Below are 24026 nucleotides of genomic sequence, written 5' to 3'. Positions count from 1 at the left end.
CAGTCCCACAAGGGAATGTCGAGAGTTACGGAGAGGAGAGAGGCCGTGTGCCCAGCACCCTTGGAGGCAGATGAGGCTGCTCCGTGTAGCCTGTGTCCCCAGCGGGACTGCGGGTGTCAGCAGGCACTCTGGCCAGGTGAGAGCTCCACTGAGCCGGCCAGATGCAGCCCTGCAGGCCTCTCTCAGATCTGACCTCCAAACCCACCCCGCCTCAAAGCGGGTCGGGGGCTGGGGTGGGCTGGGGCCCTCTGACCTTCAGGCTGGGGTCACCGTTACTTGGCTGTGGCTGAAGGAACGGGGGAAGACCAGAGGGTCCTGGGCTGGGTGGCACTTGCTGACCTGCGGTTGGTGGGTCAGCTGAGCTGCTGAGGTCCCGAGCTTCAGGGCCTGTGACCTTCAGGGTGTGGCCTCCGACCTCTGAGCCGGGGTAGAGAGGCTGGTCATCCAGTTGTCTTGATCGCTGCCTGCAGGCTTGCTGGTCAAGGCTGTCGTGTGGGTGGGCAGGGCCTGCGTGGAGCCCTGGGGGTGGGGTGGGTCTCAGCTTCTGACAGCCCCCATCAGCGCTGCTCAGCCCACTTTCCACGCTGCCATCAGCTAGACTGCTGGAGTTTCCGGCGGCGGGGGGCGGAGGGCACCGCCTGCAGCCACCGTGCAGTGACTGGGGAGTGGCCTGGCCTGGCCTGTCTGGCTGAGGCCCCCCTCTGGCCTCAGGGCCCCACTGGCTCTAGCCTGGCCGTCGGGGAGCCGGCCTCACGTGGCAGAAGCCGTGGGGGATTACAGCTCCAAGGATGACAGTGTCAGAGAGAAGCAGGAAGGCAAAGGGCTTATTACAACACCGAAATCGGCTCCAAATGAGGTCAGCCATCGAAGCACTTTGGAGGAGAGCCAGGCGCTGCGCGGTGAACTGGTGTTTATTCCTGACAGGGTGGCGGAGGCGCCCCAGGGTGCCACCCCACCCCCCACTTCTGGAGGGCAAACTGCACCCAATCGCCAGAGTGGAGCCAGGTGGGGGGACGGGAGTGGAAGCAGGGGGCAGCGGCGCCCCCATCCCACCCTGAGAGCACATGGAGAGGCAGCCAGCGATGTGTCCCCGGGGGGCGGGGGGGCGCTGTCCAGAGGACGCCTGGGCATCTCACCGACACAGCCGGGGCAGGAGCGCTGAGCACCGCTTCCTTATTCCGGGTCAGATTGCTTGTTTTTTAAAAAATCCATTAATGCAAGGAGCCGCACATCGCGGAGGAGGCCGCCGGATTGGACCAGCTCCCTTCCACCCCCGCCAGCCCAGAGCTGCCTCAGCGTTTCTCCCTGCTTGCATTTCTGCCCCCAGCATCCCTTCCTCCTGACTCCAGTGGCATTTCCCTGACCTTGGCTGCCTCTAGTGCAGCTCCCCCTGGCCAAGAGTGCGCTCGGGGCACCAGGCAGACCCTGCCCCCGACGGGGCGTGGCTCCCCTCTCCTGGGCATCATCTCGTGTCCGAGGCCAGTCACAGACCCGCGCCCAATGCTGCTGGGGCTGAAATGAAACGAACAGGTGAAGGGACGGCCGCAAACACGATTTCCAGCTCTGGTTAATTACTAGTGCGGGCAATTCTCGTTTCTGAAGTCAGCCGAACCCTTTTTATCAAACACAACTGGGAGGTCAGCGTGCCAGCCCGGCTCTGAGTGGAGAGAGAGGACGTCTTCTGATTCCTGTTAAAAATAAACCCGCGGGCACCTTACCCTACTGTGTGCTGAGAGCCAGGCAGACCTTTCTTCCTCTGCTCTCCGAGCAATGTTGCTCTCACCACATCCAGAGAGGAGAGGCGTCTGCCTGGGCTCCTCCCCACCCAGGGCTCCTGACCCCTATCCTGGGCTCTGGCTCCCAGGCCTCACACCTCTCGGTTCCCCTGGAACCACGGGGTGGAAGAGGGGCGGAGGGATAAACTACTGATATCTGCGATGGGCACGGGTCTGGGTGGGAAAGTGCCTCTGTGCGAAGGTCCAGCCGGGACTCGGCAGGGGTGTGGCGGGCTTGAGACCAGAGCCCCGACCCCTGGGTATGAGGCCTTGGGGGTCCCGCTACTCCAGGTGGTCGGGGGGGTGGGTGGGGGGTAGTACCCACTCTTTCTCTTCTGGGCAGAGCCACGCAGATGGCCAGGAGGCTCACCCAGAGCCAGAGCTGCCGTGGAGCCCGGTCGCCCTCAGTGCACCTGCCGGCTTTGTCCGTGTGCCCCCTGGGAGTAGGTCGCCCGCCCCAGCAGCCTGTTCACCCCCTCGCCATGGCTGTTCCCTAGTCGGGGGAGGAGGTGGCTAGTGGATGTCCAGTCGGTGGGTGTCTGATCTCAGAGGCTCTCCGCCTGCCCCCCAGCACAGATAAGGGGGTTTTGGCAAAATTTGAGAGAACGAGGCAGTGCCTAGAGGGGTGGGGCCTCCGGAGCCTGCCCGGTGGTCTCCCCTGGCCTACGCCCTCCTGTCTTCCATGCAAGGGATGGTGACCGAAGGCCTTTGCGACTGACCCTGTCTCCTGGCACCCCTGGGGCCACCCTGTCTGTGGGAACCCTGTCCTTTCAGGCTCTAGCTGAGTCCCTGCCCTTCTCCAGAAAGCCCGCCCGCCGCCCCAGGCTGCAGGCCTTCCCTGGGGTTTGTCCTATCACTGGAGCCTAGGGTCTGTGGCCTCCAGGGCCTAGGGGGCCGGCTCTCGCGGCCTGTGATCCGTCAGCATCTTTCCGCAGGCCCAGGACGCAGGCCAGCAGCGGCGTCGCGTGCCCATTCGTGAGTTGGCGTGCGTGTCGGTGGATTCACTCACCCTGTACCTCACTCTGACGCTGTGCCGCCTCGGGGAACTGGCCCGGCGGGGGGCGGCCCCAAGAACAGCCTTGTGGTGTCAGCACCGTAAGAGGTGTGTCCTGGAGCTCCCCAGCCCGTATACAGTCAGGGAGGGGGTCCTGGGGCCTCTTGTAGCAGCTTTCTCTTCCCTCCCTGTTTGCAGGGAGGCCCGGCCACCGTGAGGAGAGCCCACCACCCACCAGGTCCTGGGAGGTGGGGAGCTTGCTCCAGATTTCGCTTTCAGGCAGACACAGCCACCCGTTCCTGAAGAACAGAGTGCAGAGCAAAAGCAGGGCCAGACGCTGCAAGCTCTAGGCCGGCCTCTGTCACCCTTTGAGGACTTGTGGATACCTGTGGGCAGTATTGTGGATATTGAGGATATTGCTCAGGTTCTTGGTTTTGCCAGAGAGAGGAGGAACTGGAGAAGGAAGAAAGAAGGGAGTCAGGTTCCTGGAAGGAGGCAGCCAAGTTCAGAGCAGAAGGCAAACAGGGAGAACTTCCCAGCGGCGGTAGCTCATGCCCAACCCACTCTGCATGGAGAAGGACTGGGTGAGCCGCTCTGCAGAGAGACTGACACTTCAGCTCAGTGGAGCGTGAGTCCCAGCGGGCCTGTGCAAAGGCCCTGTGGTGTGTGCGGGAGAAACACTGTCACAGACTGGCTGCCCGGGGAGGCTTCGAATTCAGACTGGGTCCACTCCAGGCTAAACGACACTGGGTGTTGGAGCTTTGGCGACAAGGAAGCAGGCCTGTTGCTCGCACCCCTTTCTGAAGAGTCTGCAATCTACCCCTCCGCGAGGCCTCGTCAAGAAGTCTGCTCCCCAGCAATGTGCCCTGCCGTCTGGGCTCCCCAGAAACCCACCTGCAGCCTGTCCCCTGCCACCGCCAGCATGCCGCTGGGCCATCTGCCCCTGCCCCCAGCAGCACGCCCACTCCTTCGGGAGCAGCTGTGGCACCAGCTGGAGCCTGTGGGGAGACAGAGCAGACAAAAGCGGTAGCAGCAGGCCCGGAGAGAGTGTCTAAACACAAGACTATTTGGGGATCATCTCTTATTTTTAGTTTGAAGTTGGTCCGCCCTCCAGGGCTGTAGACACAGCTCCCTGGGCCTGCAACAGCGAGGTCTCTTTTCTCGCTGGTCGCTTTAGAAATAGGGCTTTCCCTGTGGTCCAGTGGTAGAGAATCCGCCTCCCACTGCAGGAGACGCAGTTCGATCCCTAGGCCGGGAAGATCCCCTGGAGCAGGGAAATGGCAACCCACTCCAGGATCCTTGCCTAGGAAATCTCACGGACGGAGGAGCCTGGTGGGCTTAGAGTCCGTGGGTCACAAAGGAGCCAGACATGACTTCACGACTAAACCACCACCACCACAACCTTGGAAATAACCCCGCGGAGCCTCAGTCTGCCGCGGCACGGGCCCCGCCTGCCAGCCGTGCGGGGACAGGCCCCGGCAGCCAGCCTGGTTGTCCGCCCGGTGCCCAGCTGGAGGGCACCCGCAGGGAGGAACCCTTCCCGGATGGCTCTCGGGGACCGTTCAGAGGGAATGAAATCAGCCCGTCTGTTTCGATTCCCGCTGATGATGTCCATGCGTCATTAGCGCCAATTAGGAGAAACGAGGGCAGAATAGCTTTTGGCCCGGGGGCCCGGGCTGGTGGGAGGGTCGCTGGGACAATTGAATTCCCCACCAGACAAATGTGATTACTGGTGCAGCCGGGGCCCACCTCCCCGGGGGGCCCGGGACATAAATGGCCAGGTGGGGCAGCCGCGCTCACCCAGCCATGCAGGTCCCCAGCCCCAGCGTGCGCGAGGCGGCCTCCATGTACGGCACTGCGGTGGCCGTCTTCCTCGTCATCCTAGTGGCCGCGCTGCAGGGCTCGGCCCCCGCCGAGAGCCCCTTCCCCTTCCACATCCCCCTGGACCCCGAGGGGACCCTGGAGCTGTCCTGGAATGTCAGCTATGTGCAGGAGACCGTCTACTTCCAGCTCCTGGTGCGGGAGCTCAAGGCTGGCATTCTGTTCGGGATGTCGGACCGGGGGGAGCTGGAGAACGCCGACCTGGTGGTGCTCTGGACTGACGGGGACGGCGCCTACTTCGGGGTGAGTCCTCCCCCCACCCCAGCGCCCCCGCCCCTGCCCCTCTCTGCCCTCCCGGACCCGGCAAAGGAAGTCTCCCTCTTGCCTCTCCGGTCCGTTGTATCTGAGCACCCCTGTGTCCCAAGCTTGGGCATCTCGGATGCTGACGTGAGCTCAAGATGGGCAACAGGTGGCTTCCCCGATGGCCCGGCGCACCCAAGAAGCGCAGCCCAAGACGGGGGACTCACTCACCACATAAAGCAGCCTCTCCACACCTCCCCGTCGCCCTCAGGAGGGCGGCCCCCGCCCCCCGACCGGCACAAACAATGCGCAGAGCTCACACGCACCGAGTGTGGGGCCTGGCCTGCCCCGCCTGGGGCGTGGTGCCTGCACCGTGGGTGACCCGAGCACCCGGCCTGGAAGGAACCATCCGCCCTGAGGTGCACACCTCACTCCACGCCCCAAATTCACCCTCAGTTCCTGCTGGAAAGGGTGGGGGGCAGGGAGGTCTCCCATCAGAGGAGAGGGGCTTGGGGGCCCTGGACAGACTGCAGAGGGGCCCCCCGGGTGGGGAGAGCCCGGCCATCCTGCCCTGAGCACTGCCGCACCTTCCTCACCCCGACCTCTCCAGGGGCCAAACCAGCTCTCTCGGGGAAACAGACCCGGGAGAGCTAAAGCCGTGTGGAAGTCAGGAGGCACTTCATCTGTGAGCAGAGGGGCTCTTATTCCGTGAAGGGTAGGAATCCGGCAGGACCGGTGAGCCAGGCTCAGGAGAGGCCTCCCAGCCTCCTGTTCCCCATCTGCAGAGTGGGTACAATTCTCCCTCTCCACTTTCTCGGGATGAGGGGCTTCACACGAGCTGACGCCCTTGGCTGATCTTTCTGGAACCCCGGGGGGTGCTCCGTCCACCCCCTACCACAAGTCTGTAGGCAGGAAGGAGCTTTGCCCACGTCCCGGGGAGGCGGGAGGCTGGGCGAGCCTGACCACCAGCCGGATGGGATGGGGGCCACTGGCTCTGGGCCGCCCGCCTCCCCAGACGAGGCAGCTCAGTGGCTCCAGGTCATGGCCCAGGAAGACCGGGGCAGCGCGGCTCCAAGCCGGTCCCAAGGGAGCAGCGAGCCCCAGGCCCAGCTTCCCTGGCTGCCAAGAGAACTGGGGTGACTTTCGCATCCTCCCGCACAGGCAAGATTAATTTGCACAACAAATTCCTATGCAAACAAATGTCAGGCTTGTTTTTCCTCCTTTAGCAATATGTTCAACAAATACATTCTAGATTTCCAGCTGAAGGCTCACAGGCTAAGTTTCTGCTTCTGTTTGAACTGAGTCCTGCAGATCCCCGGCGTCCCCCAGCAGGAGCTTCGTCACGGCGCTTTTCTCCAGGGGGTAGATTTGGCAAAATCTTTCGTGGGTTTTTTTTTTTTTTTTCCTCAAGGAAATGAAGAAAACGTGCCGCAGCCCTGAATGCAGGGTTTGAAAGCATCTGAGGCCGAGGACCGCTGGTCCCACGCTGCTCCTCACCTGCTGGTCGGGGCAGGGCCTCCCTCGCAGCTGCCTGGCCCGGGGACTGTCTTTGGTGCCCTGGCCTGGAGCCCCTGGGTGGCCGGGCCTTAGAGCTGGGTGCCAGGAAGCAGCTGGGGGAAGGGGAGGGCAGGGTCTGGCCAGAGCCTCCGCCCTTGAACATCCTGGGGAAAGGCAGTGTGTCTGTTTGCGCCAGGGCCTCAGTTTACCTTCTCCAGGCAAAGCTGGGACTCGGGTGAGGTGGGCAGGTGCAGTGTTTCAGATGGTCTCACCCTGGCTGGTGCCCAGACCCCACTGGCAGCGTCTTTCTCTCCCCCCCCCGTTCTCCACATCTCCCCTCCCCAAGGCTCCGCGTGCTATCAGGCCCCTGCCCCCCAGACCAAGGGGGATTCTTTGTCTAGGACCCCACGTTCCCAGTCGTGGCACCTCCTGAGTAATACAGGTTCTGGGTCCCACCCACAGGTCTGGGAACCTGCTTGACCGACCAGCCCCCGTGAGTCCCGGCTGGCATTTGAGGTCAGGTGTCAAGGCCAGGAACCCCAGGGCGGGGTGTGCCCAGGGGCTGTGCTGTGGGTGACCACCCCTCCTCCCCGGCTAGGCCACTTGGGCTCCAAGCCTGACCTTGTCTCTGCAGGACGCCTGGAGTGACCAGAAGGGGCAGGTCCACCTGGACTCCCAGCAGGATTACCAGCTTCTGCGGGCACAGAGGACCCCAGAGGGCCTGTACCTCCTCTTCAAGAGGCCGTTTGGCACCTGCGATCCCAACGACTACCTCATCGAGGTGGGTGGCAGCCCACTTGCCGTGGGCGGGGTAGAGCCGTCTTACGTCCTGCGGCAGCATCCTGGGCCCCTCACCCGCAGAGAGGGGGGTCCCAGGGGCAGCCGGGCAGGGACAAGGCAGCTTGGGAGAAGCCAGCTCTGCTATCAGCCTCTGATCCTGTGAATAAGCAGCTCTTGGTTGACACTTGGCAGACACGTTTCTAGAGGTGGGTCTCGCCCCGAAGCCTTCTAATGGGGCCCCGAGTGACCTTGCCCTGGACTCACTCTCTCCTCCGGGTCCAGCGTCTCCAGTGGAATTCTAGAGAAGAGTCTTCAGGAGACGTTGGTCTCCCGACCCGGCCCTGGTTGGCCAATGGGCTGTGAGTCTCCAGGCAAGTCGCCGCCTCAACTGGGCCTCGGTTTACCTGCCTGCAAATGGAGAAAGAGACGTAGAAGTAAGGCTCAGCCTGCTCCATCCAGGGATTCACAGCCACAGTGGATCCGAGACCCTTAGGGAAGAATACCCAGTTTTCTCTTGAAGACAAAAATCCATTTAACTTTTCGGTGCATGTGGACACTGTGGTCTTGGGTTCTATTGCAGAACAGCAGTGACGGGCTGGCCTGGGGCTACGTGAGGAGACTGAGGCCAGGCGGGGGAGGACTTGCCTGGGGACACGTGGCACGCTGGGGACAGAGCTGGGCCCAGAAGTGCCCTGAGACAGACGCGTGGTGTTCTGGGGGCTCCGGAGAGCTGCAGTCCTTTATGTCTCAGCAGAAAGAATCCAGCCAGAGGCAAAGGGATGGATGAAAAGGGATTTATGAGAACAGGACGCCTGTGAGGCAAGAGAGCGCTGCACCCCAAGAACTAAGTGGGCTACAGTTTTATAATCAAAGGGAAAGTGGGGTGGGGAGAAGTTCGTCTTTGTCTTTCTTGAGTAGACATCATGCTTCCATCATGCTCCTCCTCCCGGTCGGGGAGGGGAGTTTTCCTGTCCCTACATGGTCAAGCCAGGTCCACAAATTATTGCTTTTTCTGCGTGCAGAGAGCATGCCCTACCTCACTGGGCCCCCTGGGCAGGGCTGTGGGTCTGGTGCCACCATTGTTTTATTATTTAGGGGGTCTCTTGCTTCCACTGCCTGGTTTTGTTGCTAAGCAAGCCTGCTTGGTTCTCTGGTTGAGCAAACGCTTCTCGAGTCATCATTAGCATTCAGGGGTCTCCCGTATTCTTTCCTACTTAGAATCCACTAGTGGGATTAACTATTTAATCACCCACCTTGTCCCTGTCACTTCCAGAAGGTCACCCTCCTGCTCGCCTTCCCCATGGAGGAGGCAAGGGCAGGCAGAGCACCCTCTCCGCGAACTTTGCAGGGTGTCTGATGCCCACGTGTGCTCAGCTCAGAGCTTCTAGTCTGGTGCGGAGCAATCTCCTGCCTGGAGCTGCTCTGAGACACCTGTGCAGAGAACAGCCCTGTTCCCAGGGGCCCGGGGTAGGTGGAGGGAACCAGTGTTCCAGGTGAGCCAGCCTGGTTCACAGCGACCCAGCAATGGTTAGTTGAATGGACACTAACCAAATGTAGATTGAGAGAATTTAGAAAGACAAAATGCATTAATGCGGGTGCAAACCGTGGGCTCTGGGCATGGGTGGCCTTGGATTTAATCCCAGCCCAGTTCACACAGAGCTTGAAAGTTCCCGCCCTTCACAGAGATGAGAGCCAAGCATGTCACCAGCCAGGCGGGGGTGGGGAGGGACCCGACAGCTTCCCCGGTCACCAGGAGCCTGGCTCGGGGCTGTGAGTGATGCGGCCCCGTCCTGCCTGCAGGACGGCACCGTCCACCTGGTCTACGGGCTCCTGGAGGAGCCGCTCCGGTCGCTGGAGGCCATCAACACCTCCGGCTTGCACACGGGGCTGCAGAGGGTGCAGCTGCTGAAGCCCAACATTTCGCAGCCGGCCCTGCCCGCGGACACGCGCACCATGGAGATCCGCGCCCCCGACGTCCTCATCCCCGGCCAGGAGACCACGTACTGGTGCTACATCAGCGAGCTCCCGGCCGGCTTCCCCCGGCACCACATCGTCATGGTATGTGGGCCCGGGCGCGTCCAGTCCTGGAGAGCTGTCCGTGGTCCAGCCCCAAGCGTGCTCTGACCCCCATCGCCCTGCTCGCTCCCCACCACCCCCACCCCCCCAGGGCTGCTGCACCCTGGCTTCCCAGCCTGGACCAAAGGCAACCAATGTCTTGATTTCCGCATCTTCCCCTGGGACGGGAATGGCTGTCTATCTATCTGTCTGTCTGTCAGTCCACCCTCCCCCTTGAAATAACAGCTCAACTCAGAGCTCAGTTGCTCTGAACACCCACCCGGAGCTACAACAATAATGACAATAGCTGCTGAATTACTCTTTGTCTGGCTCCAGGGGAAGGGAAAGTGGTTTACCTACTCCATCGCCCCAGCACTACACACACAGCCCTAGAGATCATCATTCTTATTTCCAGTCGAGGTTGTCCGGCCCAGAGAGTCTGTTCAACCCCCCAGAATCACAGCAGGAAGCGACGGGCCAGACTCACAGCTGCCCCTGCCCCCTAGGCTCAGGCTTAGCCTCGGGCAGTCTCCGTGTCTCTGCCCAGCCCCTGCCGCTTTCACACAAGAGCTGCTGACTTCCTGTCCCCCTTACCAAGAAACGACTTGCCTGGGACCCCTTCTCTCTGCTTTAGCTCTCACCGTGAGCTTCAGGCAGATCCCGTCTGGTTCCCAGGTGGTGGCTTAGCTCCCAAAACCCTGGACTCCAGAGGCTCCCCAGAGATCACCTGGTGCAACCCTCCCATTTTAAAGATGGGCAAGCGGAGGCCCACTCGGGAGGGAGCTGCTGGGTCAGAGCCCCGTCAGTGGGGTGAGCGGTGTCGGGGGGGGGGGGGGGGCGGCGGTCTCAGTGGGCGCCCCTCCCCCGCAGTACGAGCCCATCGTCACCGAGGGCAACGAGGCACTCGTGCACCACATGGAGGTCTTCCAGTGCGCCGCCGAGTTCGAGAGCGTCCCCCACTTCAGCGGGCCCTGCGACTCCAAGATGAAGCCGGAGCGGCTCAACTACTGCCGCCACGTGCTGGCCGCCTGGGCCCTGGGCGCCAAGGTGCGTGCCCCTCCCGGCGTCTCCCCAGGGGGACTCCTCGTGTATGCACCGGAGGGAGCCTGGGGGTCCCCAAAGAGCCCCCTCTCCCCACTGCCTCTATGCTGCTGGGGTCCCATGGCTCTTTGGAGCCACAGATGCCTCCTCATCCTCTGTGCCGCTCCTCGTGGGCATCGTTCTCGTTCCCCGTCAAGTCCCGCTGGATTTGGAGGGGGCCGTGCACAGGGTGGTCCCGGGGCTGGCCGCCCTGGCTGCGTCCAGGGTCTTCCCGCAGCTCAGCAGTGGGGCTTGGGCGGTGGGCTCGCCTGGGGGTAAGAGCTCTCCACACTCGCTGACCTCAAGTCTAACAGGAGCACTGTGTGGGCTGGTAATGAGCTGCCCGTCACTGGGGGACTGTTGTTCTAATCTGGCTGCCCCTCCAACCCCCACCCCCGCCCTTGCAGCTCGGGCTCTGGCACGTGGGTGGGTTTGCCCTGACCCTCCAGGGACTCCCCTCGTGCCTGCCCTGTCTGTCTGTCTGGGCTGAGCCCTCCCTCTGCACCCCTGCAGGCCTTTTACTACCCAGAGGAAGCTGGCCTGGCCTTCGGGGGCCCCGGCTCCTCCAGATTTCTCCGCCTGGAAGTTCACTACCATAACCCACTGATGATAAAAGGTAGGGAGGTCCGAGACGCGCTTCCCTTCTTACCTGCCTCTGACCCACCCTCGGGAGCCCGTGGACTCGGCCGTGTCCCAGGAGGGGTAGCTGGGCTGGCGGGGCTCAGCCTGCGTCCTGTCCCCCGAGTCCACCTGCTTGTCGCCTGACCCACCGTGGCTGGCGTCCCGCTCGGGCTCCTCTCTGTCCATCTCCTGCGGCTGCGGTGGGCTCGTAAACACGCACACCCACACAGGAGGGGCCCAGCAGCTCAGCCTCCCCCGCCACAAGCACCGGCTGCCGCTGCCCCGGAGCCGCCCGCCCCAGGTATGACCTGGGAAAGGCAGCTTGAGGCTTCTGGGGTGCCCATTTTGCAGATGAGGAAGCTGAGGCCAGGGGTAGACACTGCTCATCCCTCCTCCCCACACCGTTTCCTTGCTGGCACCAGCCAGAGCAGATGGCTAGTAGGGTGTGCCGACCAATGGGGACGCAGACGGTGGAGAGAGGGTGTCAGCTGGAGGGGGTTGCATACGCCATGTCCCCTGGAAGTCTAACTTCTGTGAGGCTGCTAAGACCCGGAGACGTCCCCTACCCCTGAGCACCCCTCTTCTTCCATCCCCAGAAAAGCCTGGGCCAGGACAGGCATCTGGCCGGATAGCAGGAAGCAGGCTACTCTGAGCCAACATCATCCCTGCCCAGAACCCAGCCTCCGATGGCTTGACCCCCGGGAGGCATGGCCCCAGACTGTCTTCAGGGCAAGGGTCGTGCCTGGCTCAACAGGGGCGTTTCTGGCCATGGACTTGCCTCCTGCTTCTCTCGATGGAGCAAATGTGTGCCTGGAGTGTGCGCATTACAACAGGGCTTTGTTTCTACGCGTTCTGAGTCAGGGCGGCAAACAGGGCCTGCTCGCCTGGTTCTCCTCTGAGTGACCCTCGGCGACGGCCCCTGGAAAGGCATCTGGGATTGATTGGTGATGTCGGCCCTGGGGGTGATGCCGGCCCTGGGGGTGGTGGTGGCCCTGGGGGTGATGGCGGCCCTGGGGGTGATGGCGGCCCTGGGGGTGATGGCGGCTGGGGGTGATGGCGGCCCTGGGGGTGATGGCGGCCCTGGGGGTGATGCTGGCCCTGGGGGTGATGCCGGCCCTGGGGGTGGTGGTGGCCCTGGGGGTGATGGCGGCCCTGGGGGTGATGGTGGCCCTGGGGGTGATGCTGGCCCTGGGGATGATGGCGGTGCTGGGGGTGATGTCGGCTGGGGGTGATGTCGGCCCTGGGGGTGATGGCAGCCCTGGGGGTGATGGCGGCCCTGGGGGTGATGGCAGCGCTGGGGGTGATGGCGGCCCTGGGGGTGATGTCGGTGCTGCAGGGGTGATGTTGGCTGGTGGTGATGTCGGCCCTGGGGATGATGGCGGCCCTGGGGGTGATGTCGGCCCTGGGGGTGATGTTGATGCTGCAGGGGTGGCCCTTGTGTGTTTCTTGCTGTCGAGTTTATGCTCAGCAAACAGAAACCCACGAGACCCCTCGTGTGGGAAGCAGGGTGGTGATCTCGTTTCCCAATCGACCACAGCAGACCTTGGGTCCAGAAAGATGTGAAGGCTTCTCAGGAGGGAGACGCAAGCAAAGGGCAAGGAGGTATGAAAAGAGGCGTCTCAGTGGCCAGGGCAGCCTCGGAGCATGGGGAGCCTCTTCACGAGGGACGCCGACACGTGCTGCGTTCCAGATGGAGGGACAGGCTGTGCCTAGACATGGAGGTGGGCAAGGCCAGTGTGTTCCAGAAAGTACAGATGGTCCGGCCTGGCTGCAGCATAGGGGCTGGGAAAGCGAGGTGGGGGCCAGAGAGCAGGAAGCCTGGATCACGCCACACCTGAAGGTGGACACAGGGTTAGTCTTTAGGAGGGTGATGCCTGCTGATTCTACCCCAGAAACTGAGACCATTTTCCTCTCTGTTTCACCGGCATCTTCCACCATATATAGGCACACAGGCTTCTTCCCCTCACTCACTTCTTTTTTAATGACATTTTTCATTTGTGTAAGTGAGGGGTGAAAACAGTCTGAGGAGAACCTGAGCTCCAGCCTGGGCCCAGTCTATCTCTCCCTGGTGGTGTGACCGGGCGTGGGGCACCCTCCCCCGCCCACGCTCACTCGCTCGCTCGGCCGCTCTGGGGCTGGGAAGGCTCGGGACCCAGCGCTCCCAATGGGGTGCAGGCTCCGGGGCTGCGCTTGACCGGTAGCCGCCAGCGATTTCTCCCCAGAGCATAACTAATACCTTCTGCCACCACTGGAATTATCTGCCGCACACACAGAGAGGACCATAAGTCAGCTTGGGCCTTAGCGTGGTACGGGATTTATGGCTCGTTTAAAACCTGAAAGCAAATGGATTTTTGAAAAACTCCTTAAGCATCAAGGAAGTCTGTCTCTTCCTGATTATCTGCTTGTATTTATGGATCCTTCGCCAAATATAAGGACGCTCCTGTCGCTTTGCAAAATCTGGAGATGGGTCTCTTTTCTATAAATATCAAAATTCCATAATTATTTCATTATTTAATCCCTGTCTGAATTTTAACCAATTGCAACTCCCTTTTTATTATTATCCTCTGATGTAATCAGCCCAGAGACACAGAGGCTGAGTTTGGACATTGCGGTGGTGGGGCGGGGGTGGGGTGGCTGGTGCAAGGGGGCGGGAGGCAGAGGCAGAGGTGTCCTCGGTTCTACCTCAGAGCGGCCGAGCAGGGAGACAGCCCGGCCCCCGAAGGCGCCGCGGGCCGCATCCAAGCTCGGCTACTTCCCAGCCCTGCGGTTCTCGAGCAGGGGCTTTAGCTCAGGCTCCGGGCCTCAGTTTCCCCATCTATAACATGGGACGATGATTCTTCGGTTCCACGGGCTCCCTGCCCGGCTCCCAGCTCTCCTGTGTATCCTGAGGGGGTGGCCCATGTCCAGCCTCTGCTCCACCCCCACGGGAGCAGCCCTGAACTGCTCAGGACCTCGCTGAGTGATTCCAGGCAGGGAGAAGGCAGGAAGGGGCCGCTAGAGGCCTGTGGGTGCCAGCATCTCTGGACCTCCGGCCATCAGCTTTGCATGACCACTGGGAGGCTGCCCAGGAAGTTTTTGGACTCACCAATTAGCCAACGGCAAGAAGAGCTGACAGGGGTGGCTGGACCGTGATGGGCAGAAGCGATGATTCTTTGGACAAGGCCTTTGACTTCGAGCCCAGAGAGGGACAGCAACTCGCCCGAGATCACACAGCACACTATGGAGCAAACGGAGCCCAGGATGGTGTGGGAGCCAGGGGGTGCTCCAGGACCTCGCCCCGGGAGCCCACCCTCCTTCTCAGGTTTCTCCTGGGATGTCCTCCCGGGAGATGCAAGCCCTGGGTCGCCCCTGCAGGACAGGAATCAAAGGAGGGAGCCCCAAGGACGCACCTTAAATACTTCCTGCTGACTTCACCATGCAAACTCGCGCTCACCTGCCTGAGAGGGGCAGAGGCTCCTCTCTGAGACCAGCGTGCCCTCCTCTCCGCCCTAACTGAACGGTTCATGCTGCGGGTGGATTCCAGCTCAGGGCCCCGTGAACTCTTGGGAAGAGCATCAGAGTGCCTGCCCAGCCCTCAGAAGGACTGGCCCGCTTCCCAAACCCACGGCAGGCGTCTCGCCCCACCCGGTTCAAAGCACCGCTTTGGGTTTTTGTTTGCTGCCTTAGTTAAGTCTTCCCAGAGCACTCGCCTCGTTTTCGCAGAAACAATAGCTCTTTCTCTCCCTGTGGGAACCGCATGGGGCGCGTGAATTGGCCTTCCGGTAACCATGGCATCTGCCTGGAGTAAGCGGGTGTGGGGACAAAGGCAGGGGGGGCAGGCGCAGGTGCCCAGCACCTCCTGGCTGAGGGAGGCTGGGGGTCACTGTGCGGGGCTGGGGGCCAGGGCCTCCGCTCACCTCCGTCCCTCCCCCCAGGCCGGCGCGACTCCTCGGGCATCCGCCTGTACTACACGGCCACGCTGCGGCGCTTCGACGCGGGCATCATGGAGCTGGGCCTGGTGTACACGCCCGTGATGGCCATCCCCCCACAGGAGACGGCCTTCGTCCTCACCGGCTACTGCACGGACAAGTGCACCCAGCTGGTGAGTGGCCGGACCTGGGGCAGGGCCTGGCACCGCCCGCTTCCCCTGCTTAGGCCCGAGATGGGCACCAAGGGCAGCAGCTGTGACCTCGCTCCCCCCACCACCCTGCAGCTTCTGCAGCCTCCCCCAGCCCGCCAACACCAGGGAGCCTTCCTGGGTGCCGCGTGCTCCTCACCGTCCCCTCCAGCAGTGACTGTGGGCCCCGTTTAGTGGTGGGGCTGGTGGTGAAGAACCCGCCGGCCAGTGCAGGAAACGTAGGAGCCTCGGGTTCGATCCCTGGATCAGGAAGATCCCCTGGAGGAGGGCATGGCAACCCACTCCAGTATTCTTGCCTGGAGAATCCCATGGACAGAGGCGCCCGGCAGGCTACAGTCCATGGGGTCACAAAGAGTCGGACAGAGTGAAGCAACTTAGCATGCACGCGCTCAGTCCACACCTGAGCCAGCATTTAAAATATGAGTTCAGTTATGAGTGGGGTAGGCATGCCTTCACCACGGAAAAACGCAGGCAGCGCAGCTGACCACCAAGGGCCCCTCAGCTCCAGCTCTTGCCTGGCTGCCAGTTCTTGGATCTTTTGAGTCCTTCTAGATGGTTTCCCTGCTTGTTGCTACAAGCCCGTTCACATGCATGCTTCAAAACAAATTGAGTAGTGAAGCTTCGTCCGTGATTTGCCCTTTAACCGACATGCAGCACGGATTCAGTGGGAACTTCATCACCTGAGGCCAGCCAGGTGCCCAGGGCAGAGCGTACGAGGGAGCACTGGGCCCCGGGGCTGTGGGTGTGGTGGGGGGCAGGCGGGCACAGGTAACATCAGTCTCCAGAGCAGAGGGAGGGCCTGAGCTTCCAGAGGAGTGAAAGGGGCTCCCCAGATTCTGGGTCCTCCATGCCCCCTGCGTCCCCCAGTTCCGGCCGGGGCTGACCTGCTCCCTCATCACCAGCATCCAGGCTGCCTTAGCTTCCCACTGATGGGAAGAAACGCTCCAGAGAATTTCTGTGCACTCGGGAAAGGTGTGTCGGGTGGATTCTAGAGGTGCAGCCGCCATGCACGGGGATGTGAGCTTTCACGGGGTTAACTCTGGCAAAATGCCCCCCAGAAAGCCCACTCAGAGCTTTCTTCCCCCACAGGACTGGGGTGTACCCAGCGGCCCAGACTTACCCACCCACCCTGTTATCAGTGTCTTAGCGTCTCAGTCACTTGGGAGAAAAACATCCCTGCTGTTCCATTTGAGTTCCTGTAATTATAGAAGTAGGCTTCCCTGAGAGCTCAGCTGGTAAAGAATCCACCTGCAATGCAGGAGACCCCAGTTTGATTCCTGGGTCAGGAAGATCCGCTGGAGAAGGGATAGGCTACCCACTCCTTACCTGGAGAATCCCATGGACAGAGGAGCCCGGCGGGCTACAGTCCACGGGGTCGCACAGAGTTGGACTCGACTTGAGCAGCCAAGCCCAGCACATGTTTATAGCAGCTGGGGGTCTTGGCCCCGACCTCTAGGCCATTTGCCCTTCTTTTCTGTGAATATCTGCTCGTAATTCGTCCAGTGCTCCCGGCGGGTGGTCTGTCTCACTCCGGTGGTCTCTCTTTGGCGGGTGTCACTGCTCGGTCCGTTGTGAATGCTGCGAACACCCTCTCCTGTTGGCCCCCGAGCTCTCTCGGAGCCAGCTGAGTGTTAGCGTCTCCACCCAGCAGAGGAGGGGCCTGGGGCCCGCGGGGGCCACGGTGCCTGCAGTTGCAGAGCGAGGAGTCAGACACGGGCTGCTCTGCGGTGAGGTTTAGAGCGGATTTGTCTTCCCAGTGAGTGGATCCCCTGGGATTCGTCCTTCGGGGGGGAGCTCCTCGAAGTCTCAGGCAAGCAAGGTGCCCTTGAGACAGGGCTGGTGGGCTGCGTGGGCCCCGTCAGCATCCATGGCGGATCAGCTCCGTCTGAGACGAGGCTGAGGAACTGTAACCACATGAGCGTCTGACCCCGTCCCTCGTCCCCAGAACACATGACACCCGGCCGAACGAAGGGCCCGGGACAGTCACCGCCCTGTGCCGGCAGGACCCGGGTCGTGTTGACCCGCTGACCTTGAGCACGCCTCTCGCCAGCCTGGAGACGAGGGCCTGCCTGCCTTCTCTCCCCAGAGTCTCCAAGTTCTTTACGGCACAAAACAAGAAGAGTTCAGCTTTCTGGTTCCCCTTCAAATAGTACGTTCTTTGGGAAAATCGCATTTCTGTGGACACTCGTGGAAGGGCTTCTGGAAGAGAGGGGGTCTCGTCTCTGTTGGCAGACCCCCGAGGGCCACAGCTTTTGCAGTCAGAAGGCCGTCCTGGTCTAGACATCTCGGCCAAAGACAAGTCCAGAAGAAGCATTGTGTTTTGAACCATAGGCCCCAAGATGGCAATCCCCCTGCACCTGTCACATAGCTGGACTTGGAGGCCAGAGGGGAGAGACCTAGGACCCCACCCATTGGCAGGGGCTCTCAGGTGTCACACACGCGGCCATAAAGTCTCCCGGACCTCTGTCACTGCAAGGGGGCCAGAGGGTGCCCGTAATGACCAAGGGCAGGGGCGGTGGCTGGCAGAGGGCAAGCTGGAGGCATGGAGGGGGAGTCGGGTGATCCGCAGAGGTGCAGCAACCTGCGGTCTCTCGGTGACGGAGCTGCCGACCGTGTGGACGGCACGGTGTTGCGAGGGCAGGGAGGTGACGCGTCATGGAGGAAACGCTTGACGAGTGTAACCGATTTAGGACGCTTTCTGTCTAAACCGCGTGAGCGTCACGTCGGGGGAACATCTGGGACGTCGTCTTCTGCCCTGGGGGTGACGTGAGGGCTGGCCCGTCTCCCCGGCGCTGCCCGGCCATGGCTGGGATGGTCAGCACCTCACCCGACCCGGGAGACGGAAGGGTCAGGGCCGCCCACGTGCAAGGCCGTCTGTGGGCTGGGGGCTGCAGCGGCCGCGAGCCGGGCCCTGACCCCGCCCCGCCCCGCAGGCCCTGCCCGCCTCGGGGATCCATATCTTCGCCTCTCAGCTCCACACGCACCTGACGGGCCGGAAGGTGGTCACGGTGCTGGCCAGGGACGGCCGGGAGAGGGAGGTCGTGAACAGGGACAACCACTACAGCCCACACTTCCAGGTAGGGTCCCACCCCCCACCACCCCTCCCTGCCCCTCCCAGGGCGCCGCTGGGGGCCCCGTTTGACCTTCTCTGCCCCGACACACACCCCCCATCCCTCACTCCTTCTCCTGGGCCAGGCCCACACCCCGGAGGAGCCCACCCAGCCAGTGGCGTCCCGTCGGGGGTTTGATGTGGGGAGGGACTCCGGTGGTGGACTATGGCGTGTGGCTGACTGTGGGGTCTGGGGGACCTAGGCAGCTTGACGGTGACCTCCGTCTTAGATAACCACCTTCTTGTCCTAATGCCCTCCCGGCCGGAGGCCTCAAAGGTCATGGGGCAGCGGGGGGGGGGCACTGGGTCTGCAGGACTCTGAAGTCTCGCCTCGTCCTTGCCCCTCCCCACCCTCTGCTCCGCCCACCCCAGGAGATCCGCATGTTGAAGAAGGTGGTGTCTGTCCACCCGGTGAGTGCCCGGTTCATGGCAGGAGACCGAGGTGGGGGGGAGGGCAGGAAGGATGGGGAGGGCAGAGGCCATGGAAGGCCTTCCAGAACCACATCTGAGACTCCCCAGGGCTGCACAGGGGGCCCTTGGAGGTGCCAGGGCCAGAGAGCACTCGGGGTCACAGGCCTCCTCCCGCCTGATCAGCTGACCACAGACCCGAGAGCTTCAGGGAGAGATGAGGGCCGGGGGCCCACCAGTGGGTTGCTGACCATGCAGCAGGGCATTCCTGGGCAGGGTGGGGGCTCGCCCAAATGCAGGCTGTGACGTCTGACCAGCCCCACGCAGCCACCTGCTGGCCTGTGACCCCAGTAGGAAGGGGCCAGAGAAGTCGACTGGTCATCACTCCATGGGGACACTCCAGAGTGGTCCTCATGTGTGGGAACCCCAGGTTCCTCAGGGGGCACCGACAACCGTGGTCACTCGTGGGTCTGGCCTGGTGCACCTGGACCCCAGGCGGGCAGGTGCTGAGGGTGTCTGTCGGCTCGGCCCTCCAGGGAGACGTGCTCATCACCTCTTGCACGTACAACACGGAAGACAGGAGACTGGCCACCGTGGTAAGTCACCCCAACGTCTCGCCCCCTGCCACAGAGTACAGACACCAGTCTCAACTCCGCTAGAGTGCAGGGTGGGGGTGCCCCTCCCTCATTCATGCACTAAACCAGCGGTTCTCAGGCTGTGGGCCCTGGACCAGTATTAACATCCCCTGTTCAGTTCAGTTCAGTCGTGTCTGACTCTTTGCGATCCCATGGACCGCGGCACACCAGGCCTCCCTGTCCATCACTAACTCCCAGAGCTTACTCAAACTCATGTCCATCGAGCTGGTGATGCCATCCAACCATCTCATCCTCTGTCGTCCCCTTCTCCTCCTGCCCTCAAATATCCCCTGGGAACTTGGTAGAAAAAACACATAAACTCCTCAGTTCCTCCCCAGGCTGGGTGGTGACTCCCGGCGATGTCTGGTTTAAAGAACTATCCAGGTTATTTCGATGGCTGTCCTAGTTGGAGAGCCACGGCCAGAAACGTGTGTCAGCACCAGAGCCTGTGCTGGGGAGAGGCCGGGGGCGTGAGGGGGCTCCCTGCCCCCAGGGAGCCAGACCAGCCACACCGGCCTCCTGCGACCGGCAAAGGTGGAATAAAGCTGAGGACGCGGGGGAGGCATCTCTCCCTGAGCTACACGTGCCGGCTGACTGCCTTGCTGTCTGTCTCTCCGGCAAAGGCTGAGGACTCCAGGAGGGCAGGGCCTCTGCCCACTCAGAACACCGTCCGGCCTCGTGTGATGAGTGGGTGCACGCGTGCGTGCATGAACACAGTGAACACATGGAGAGGCTAGACGGCAGCGTCTAAGAGTAACGCTGATGCGCCAGTCTGACCGGCGTCTTCTCCGCCCTGCAGGGGGGCTTTGGGATCCTGGAGGAGATGTGCGTCAACTACGTGCACTACTACCCTCAGACGCGGCTGGAGCTCTGCAAGAGCGCCGTGGACCCTGGCTTCCTGCAGAAGTACTTCCACCTTGTGAACAGGTGATGGCTCCTGGGGAGTGTGCCCACTGTGCCTTCCATCCCGGGCACGGCAGGGGAACCCCAGCCCCGAACACGCCCCCCAACCCCAAACCCTCCAGGCCTGGTCGAAAGCAGGGGGCCCAGGAGCAAGGTGAGCAGGAACCTGGCAATCAGGCCCCCATCCACCCTGAGGTGCTGATGGCAGGCATCACCAATCGATCCCATACTTGCTTCCTATCGAGTCTGGACTTGGCCTGAGGAGCCCCTCCACCCAGCCCTGGAGCAGCTGTTCCCAACTGACCCAAGATGGCACAAGAGATGAAGCCTATCAGTCGTCGTGGCGGGAGGCAGCCAGGGCAGTGTGCTAGAAGGCCGGTGCGCTCAGGGCCACTCTGGGGACCCCGCCCCTCTGCAGGGAGGCATCACCGGTGCCTTGCTGGGCTCCCCTCTGCTCCCCCAAACCCCACTCTGGGTGGCTCCTTCTCCCACCAGGTTCAACAGCGAGGAAGTCTGCACCTGCCCCCAGGCCTCCGTCCCCGAGCAGTTTGCCTCCGTGCCCTGGAACTCCTTCAACCGCGAGGTGCTCAAGGCCCTGTACGGCTTCGCGCCCATCTCCATGCACTGCAACAAGTCCTCGGCCGTCCGCTTCCAGGTGTGCTGGCTGTGTGTGTGTGTGTGTGCGCGTGTGTGCATGTGCGCGTGCGTGTGCATGTGTGTGCATGTGCGTGTGTGCACGTGTGCGTGTGCATGTGTGCATGTGCATGCGTGTGTGCATGTGCTTGTGCGTGTGTGCATGCTTGTGCGTGTATGTGCATGTGTGCGCGTGCATGTGTGCGCGTGTGTGCATGTGTGCATGTGCATGTGTGTGCATGTATCTGTGTGCATGTGCGTGCATGCGTGCTTGTGCGTGTGTGTATGTGTGCATGTGTGTACATATGCATGTGTGTGTGCGCGTGTGTGCATGTGCGTGTGTGCATGTGCATGCACGTGTGCACTTGTGTGTGCGTGTGTGCATGTGTGTATGTTTGTGTGTGCATGTGCGTGCATGCTTGTGTGTGTGCATGTGTGCACGTGTGTGCACGTGCATGTGTGTGTGCATGTGCGTGTGTACGTGTGCGCGCATGTGTGTGTGTGCGCGTGTGTGTGTGCGTGTACATGTGTGTGTGTGTGCGCGCACACATGTGTGGTTTGTCCGATTCCAGGTGTGGCTGCCCATGTTGGGGGGAGGGTGAAAGCGGCTGGGGCCGGCTGGCTGCCCTTGGCCACGTAGTCACCCCTTTTGGACACCCGGCAGCCAGTTCTGAGTCTGCCCACCACTCTGTGCCCCAGACCCCCCCAGAGGATCCCGGGGGTGACAGGGCTCCACCCCCAAGGAGCTAGCAAGAAGCGCTCACACAAAACAAGAATCAGGTGGTGAGAGACCGGCCCAGACAGGCAGCTGACGGCCCGCAGCGGGGAGCTGACAGCCGCCCCCGAGGGAGCCGCCCTCTCTGGGATGCCGGCACACCACAGGACTAACCTCGGTGGTGCGAGCGGGGCATCTGCAGCCTCCCCTGGAGCCTAAAAACACAGCATTCAGGGGCCGGGGGCAGTGAGCAGTCAGGGTCTGAGGCTGCAGGCTGGGTTCCCTCCTCATCCAGGACACACTGGGATCCAAAGGCATCTCGCTCACTTCCTGTGAGCTCCTAGCAGAGCCCAGGGCCCGGGCCGGGGCTGAGTTAGGTGGAGAAGGCTCCGTGGCCTGCAATTCTGTGAGGCAGCTTTCCTGGAAGCACTGGGAGCTGGACTAATCGCTAATCGAACATTCCCAGCCCCAAGGCGGCCAATACTAGATCATCAAATAGCAGTTTGGGGCCAACGTCTGATGTGGTTGAAATATGGCATTTGACGCAGCCGTGTGTATGAGTCGGGGGGTGGGGAGAGTGCCTGAAAACTCAGGCTGCACCCAGGCCTTCTGACTGCTTCCCCGAAAGAAGCGAAGGGTGGCTGAGCAGGCAGCTGGGGGCAACCCTGGCTCCCAGGTGAGGACCCCCAGCTAGCAATGGGCGGGTTTGCTTTGGTTTGGGAGAAGGTGAGTTTAAGGGTGGGAACCCACGGGGTTACTGGGAGAAGCGCCGGGGGAGGCAGCCCCCACCTCGCCCCTCCAGCCTCCATTTACCTCCTCGTCCCTTCCTTGCAGGGCGAGTGGGATCGGCAGCCCCTGCCCGAGGTTGTGTCCAGGCTGGAAGAGCCCACCCCTCACTGCCCGGCCAGCCGGGCTCAGCGCCCTGCAGGCCCCACCGTGCTCAACATTGGCGGGGGCAAAGGTTGAGTGTGGGCGGTCTCTCCGCTCCCCTCATCATGCGGTCCCTGTGGGCTCAAGCCAGTTCTGTGCACCCTCTACTTTGTGAAGACCCCCATGGAACAGCCCAGCACGGAGGGCTGGACCAAGCCACTGCCACAGACCAGGGTCCAGTCCAGCTTTCTCCCCGGGGACCCCCTGCATGGCTGAGAGTGTCCTGTGACAGCTCTTACTGACCCACGAGGACCAGGTGGACCGAGACCCTTGCACACCCTTTGACACAGCATAAGGGTAACCCCGCTTGGGCGTCTAGAGTCCAGTGCCCCGGGAGCCCTGCCATCTCACTGGACGCAGGAGCCCCGCGTCCCCAGTCCCCGCGGACGGCGGTCGGTGTTGGCGTGTGACGGGTACGAGCGCTGTTGTACTTAAACGTGTCCCTGCAGACTGCCTTGTGTGTTGCGGTGGGCGTCTTCCCTGCCGATGGGGGCAGGACAAACCACTTAGCTCGTTAGAGACGTGCCTGGGGAAATTGTTCCGTTGCAGGGTAAATAGATATTTTCGCCCACCTAAAGGGAAACCCTAAGAACAACTCTCACCACCAGCAAAAGGATGCGACGGCAAAGATCCAGACCATGGTCTGGGAGCCAGCTCCCTGGGAGATGGGGTTAATGGCCCAAGTCCCTTCTCTCTGTGGTGGGACAGGTGGCTAACAGAGCAAGCAAGCCCTGGAATCAGACCTGCGATAGAAGCCCGGCCCCACCTCCCCATCCCGCAGTCTTCTCATCTGTAAGACGGGGCCAGTGTCACGCAGGTTACTGAGACGATAAAGCTCACGCCTGGGGCCGGCACCGGTCACAGCTAATGCAGGGCGGTGATGCCTGGCCAGGCCCTGCCTCCTGGGCCATCTCCACCTTCCTTCCCTCTTAGCTGCCGCTCATTGCAGGCCAAGTTCAGCTCTTTGATAGTTGCTGCTGGGAGTGACAGATAAGCTCTGTTCAGCCAGTTCAGCAAAACGCTGTGAAGCTATAGGAGAGAGAGGGTGATGGATGGGCCTCTGGGCCCCCCTCACACCCCAGCAGCCGTCCGCTAAGCGCTGCTTCTCCTCCTGCCAGCCACTTCATCACAGGCGGGCCAGGCACTGTGCCCTGGGCCTTGTAAATCACACTGCCCCTGCCATAAGTCAGGCCGCGATGGCTGTGAGCTGCCAGGCCTGACAGAGGCTGCAGAGCGGCCGGCCCTCCGTCATCCTTAGAGCCTCGCGTGACAGCGGGGTGAGAGACCCCTCCTTGCAGGGCCCAGGCCTTGGGAGGGCAGCTGCGGCTCACCTAGCCTCTGGCCTTGACCTTCTGGTCCAGGAAGTCCCCTCCACCTGAGGGGTCTCATCAGCCCAGAGCTCTGGGAGAGGGCTTGGGGGTGACCCCAGGCCTCACCCCCACCCAGCCCCTCCTGGGCACCATTACTTTGTTCCCCAGACAGCTGGGAAGCACCAGTGGCGTCCCACCCCAGCCTCACCCAGGGCTGAGCCTCTCCGCAGGAAAGGTCGCCCCCGCCCCTGGGGTCCCTGGAGGACTAGTGGCGACCAGGAATCGCTCCCAGTTCCAGAACCTTCCACCGCCCCCACTGACATGCCCTCCCCTGCACTCACTG

General features: G+C 62.1%; 1 protein-coding gene across 1 annotated transcript; it reads left to right on the top strand.

The window, feature by feature from the left end:
- The first annotated feature begins 4575 nt into the window (after positions 1-4575).
- Positions 4576-22409, top strand: DBH (dopamine beta-hydroxylase). Its single transcript, XM_061154219.1, has 12 exons — positions 4576-4893; positions 7022-7168; positions 8968-9225; positions 10093-10269; positions 10816-10918; positions 14838-15004; positions 17974-18117; positions 18522-18560; positions 19094-19153; positions 19992-20119; positions 20591-20750; positions 22278-22409. The coding sequence occupies exons 1-12, from the start codon at positions 4576-4578 to the stop codon at positions 22407-22409; spliced, it is 1833 nt and encodes a 610-aa protein (XP_061010202.1).
- The last annotated feature ends 1617 nt before the right edge of the window (positions 22410-24026 follow it).

This window comes from Dama dama, chromosome 11 (assembly GCF_033118175.1).
Source record: "Dama dama isolate Ldn47 chromosome 11, ASM3311817v1, whole genome shotgun sequence".
Lineage (NCBI taxonomy): Eukaryota > Metazoa > Chordata > Mammalia > Artiodactyla > Cervidae > Dama > Dama dama.
Note: the sequence above shows the minus strand (reverse complement) of the source record. Positions and strands in the feature narration are given on the sequence as shown.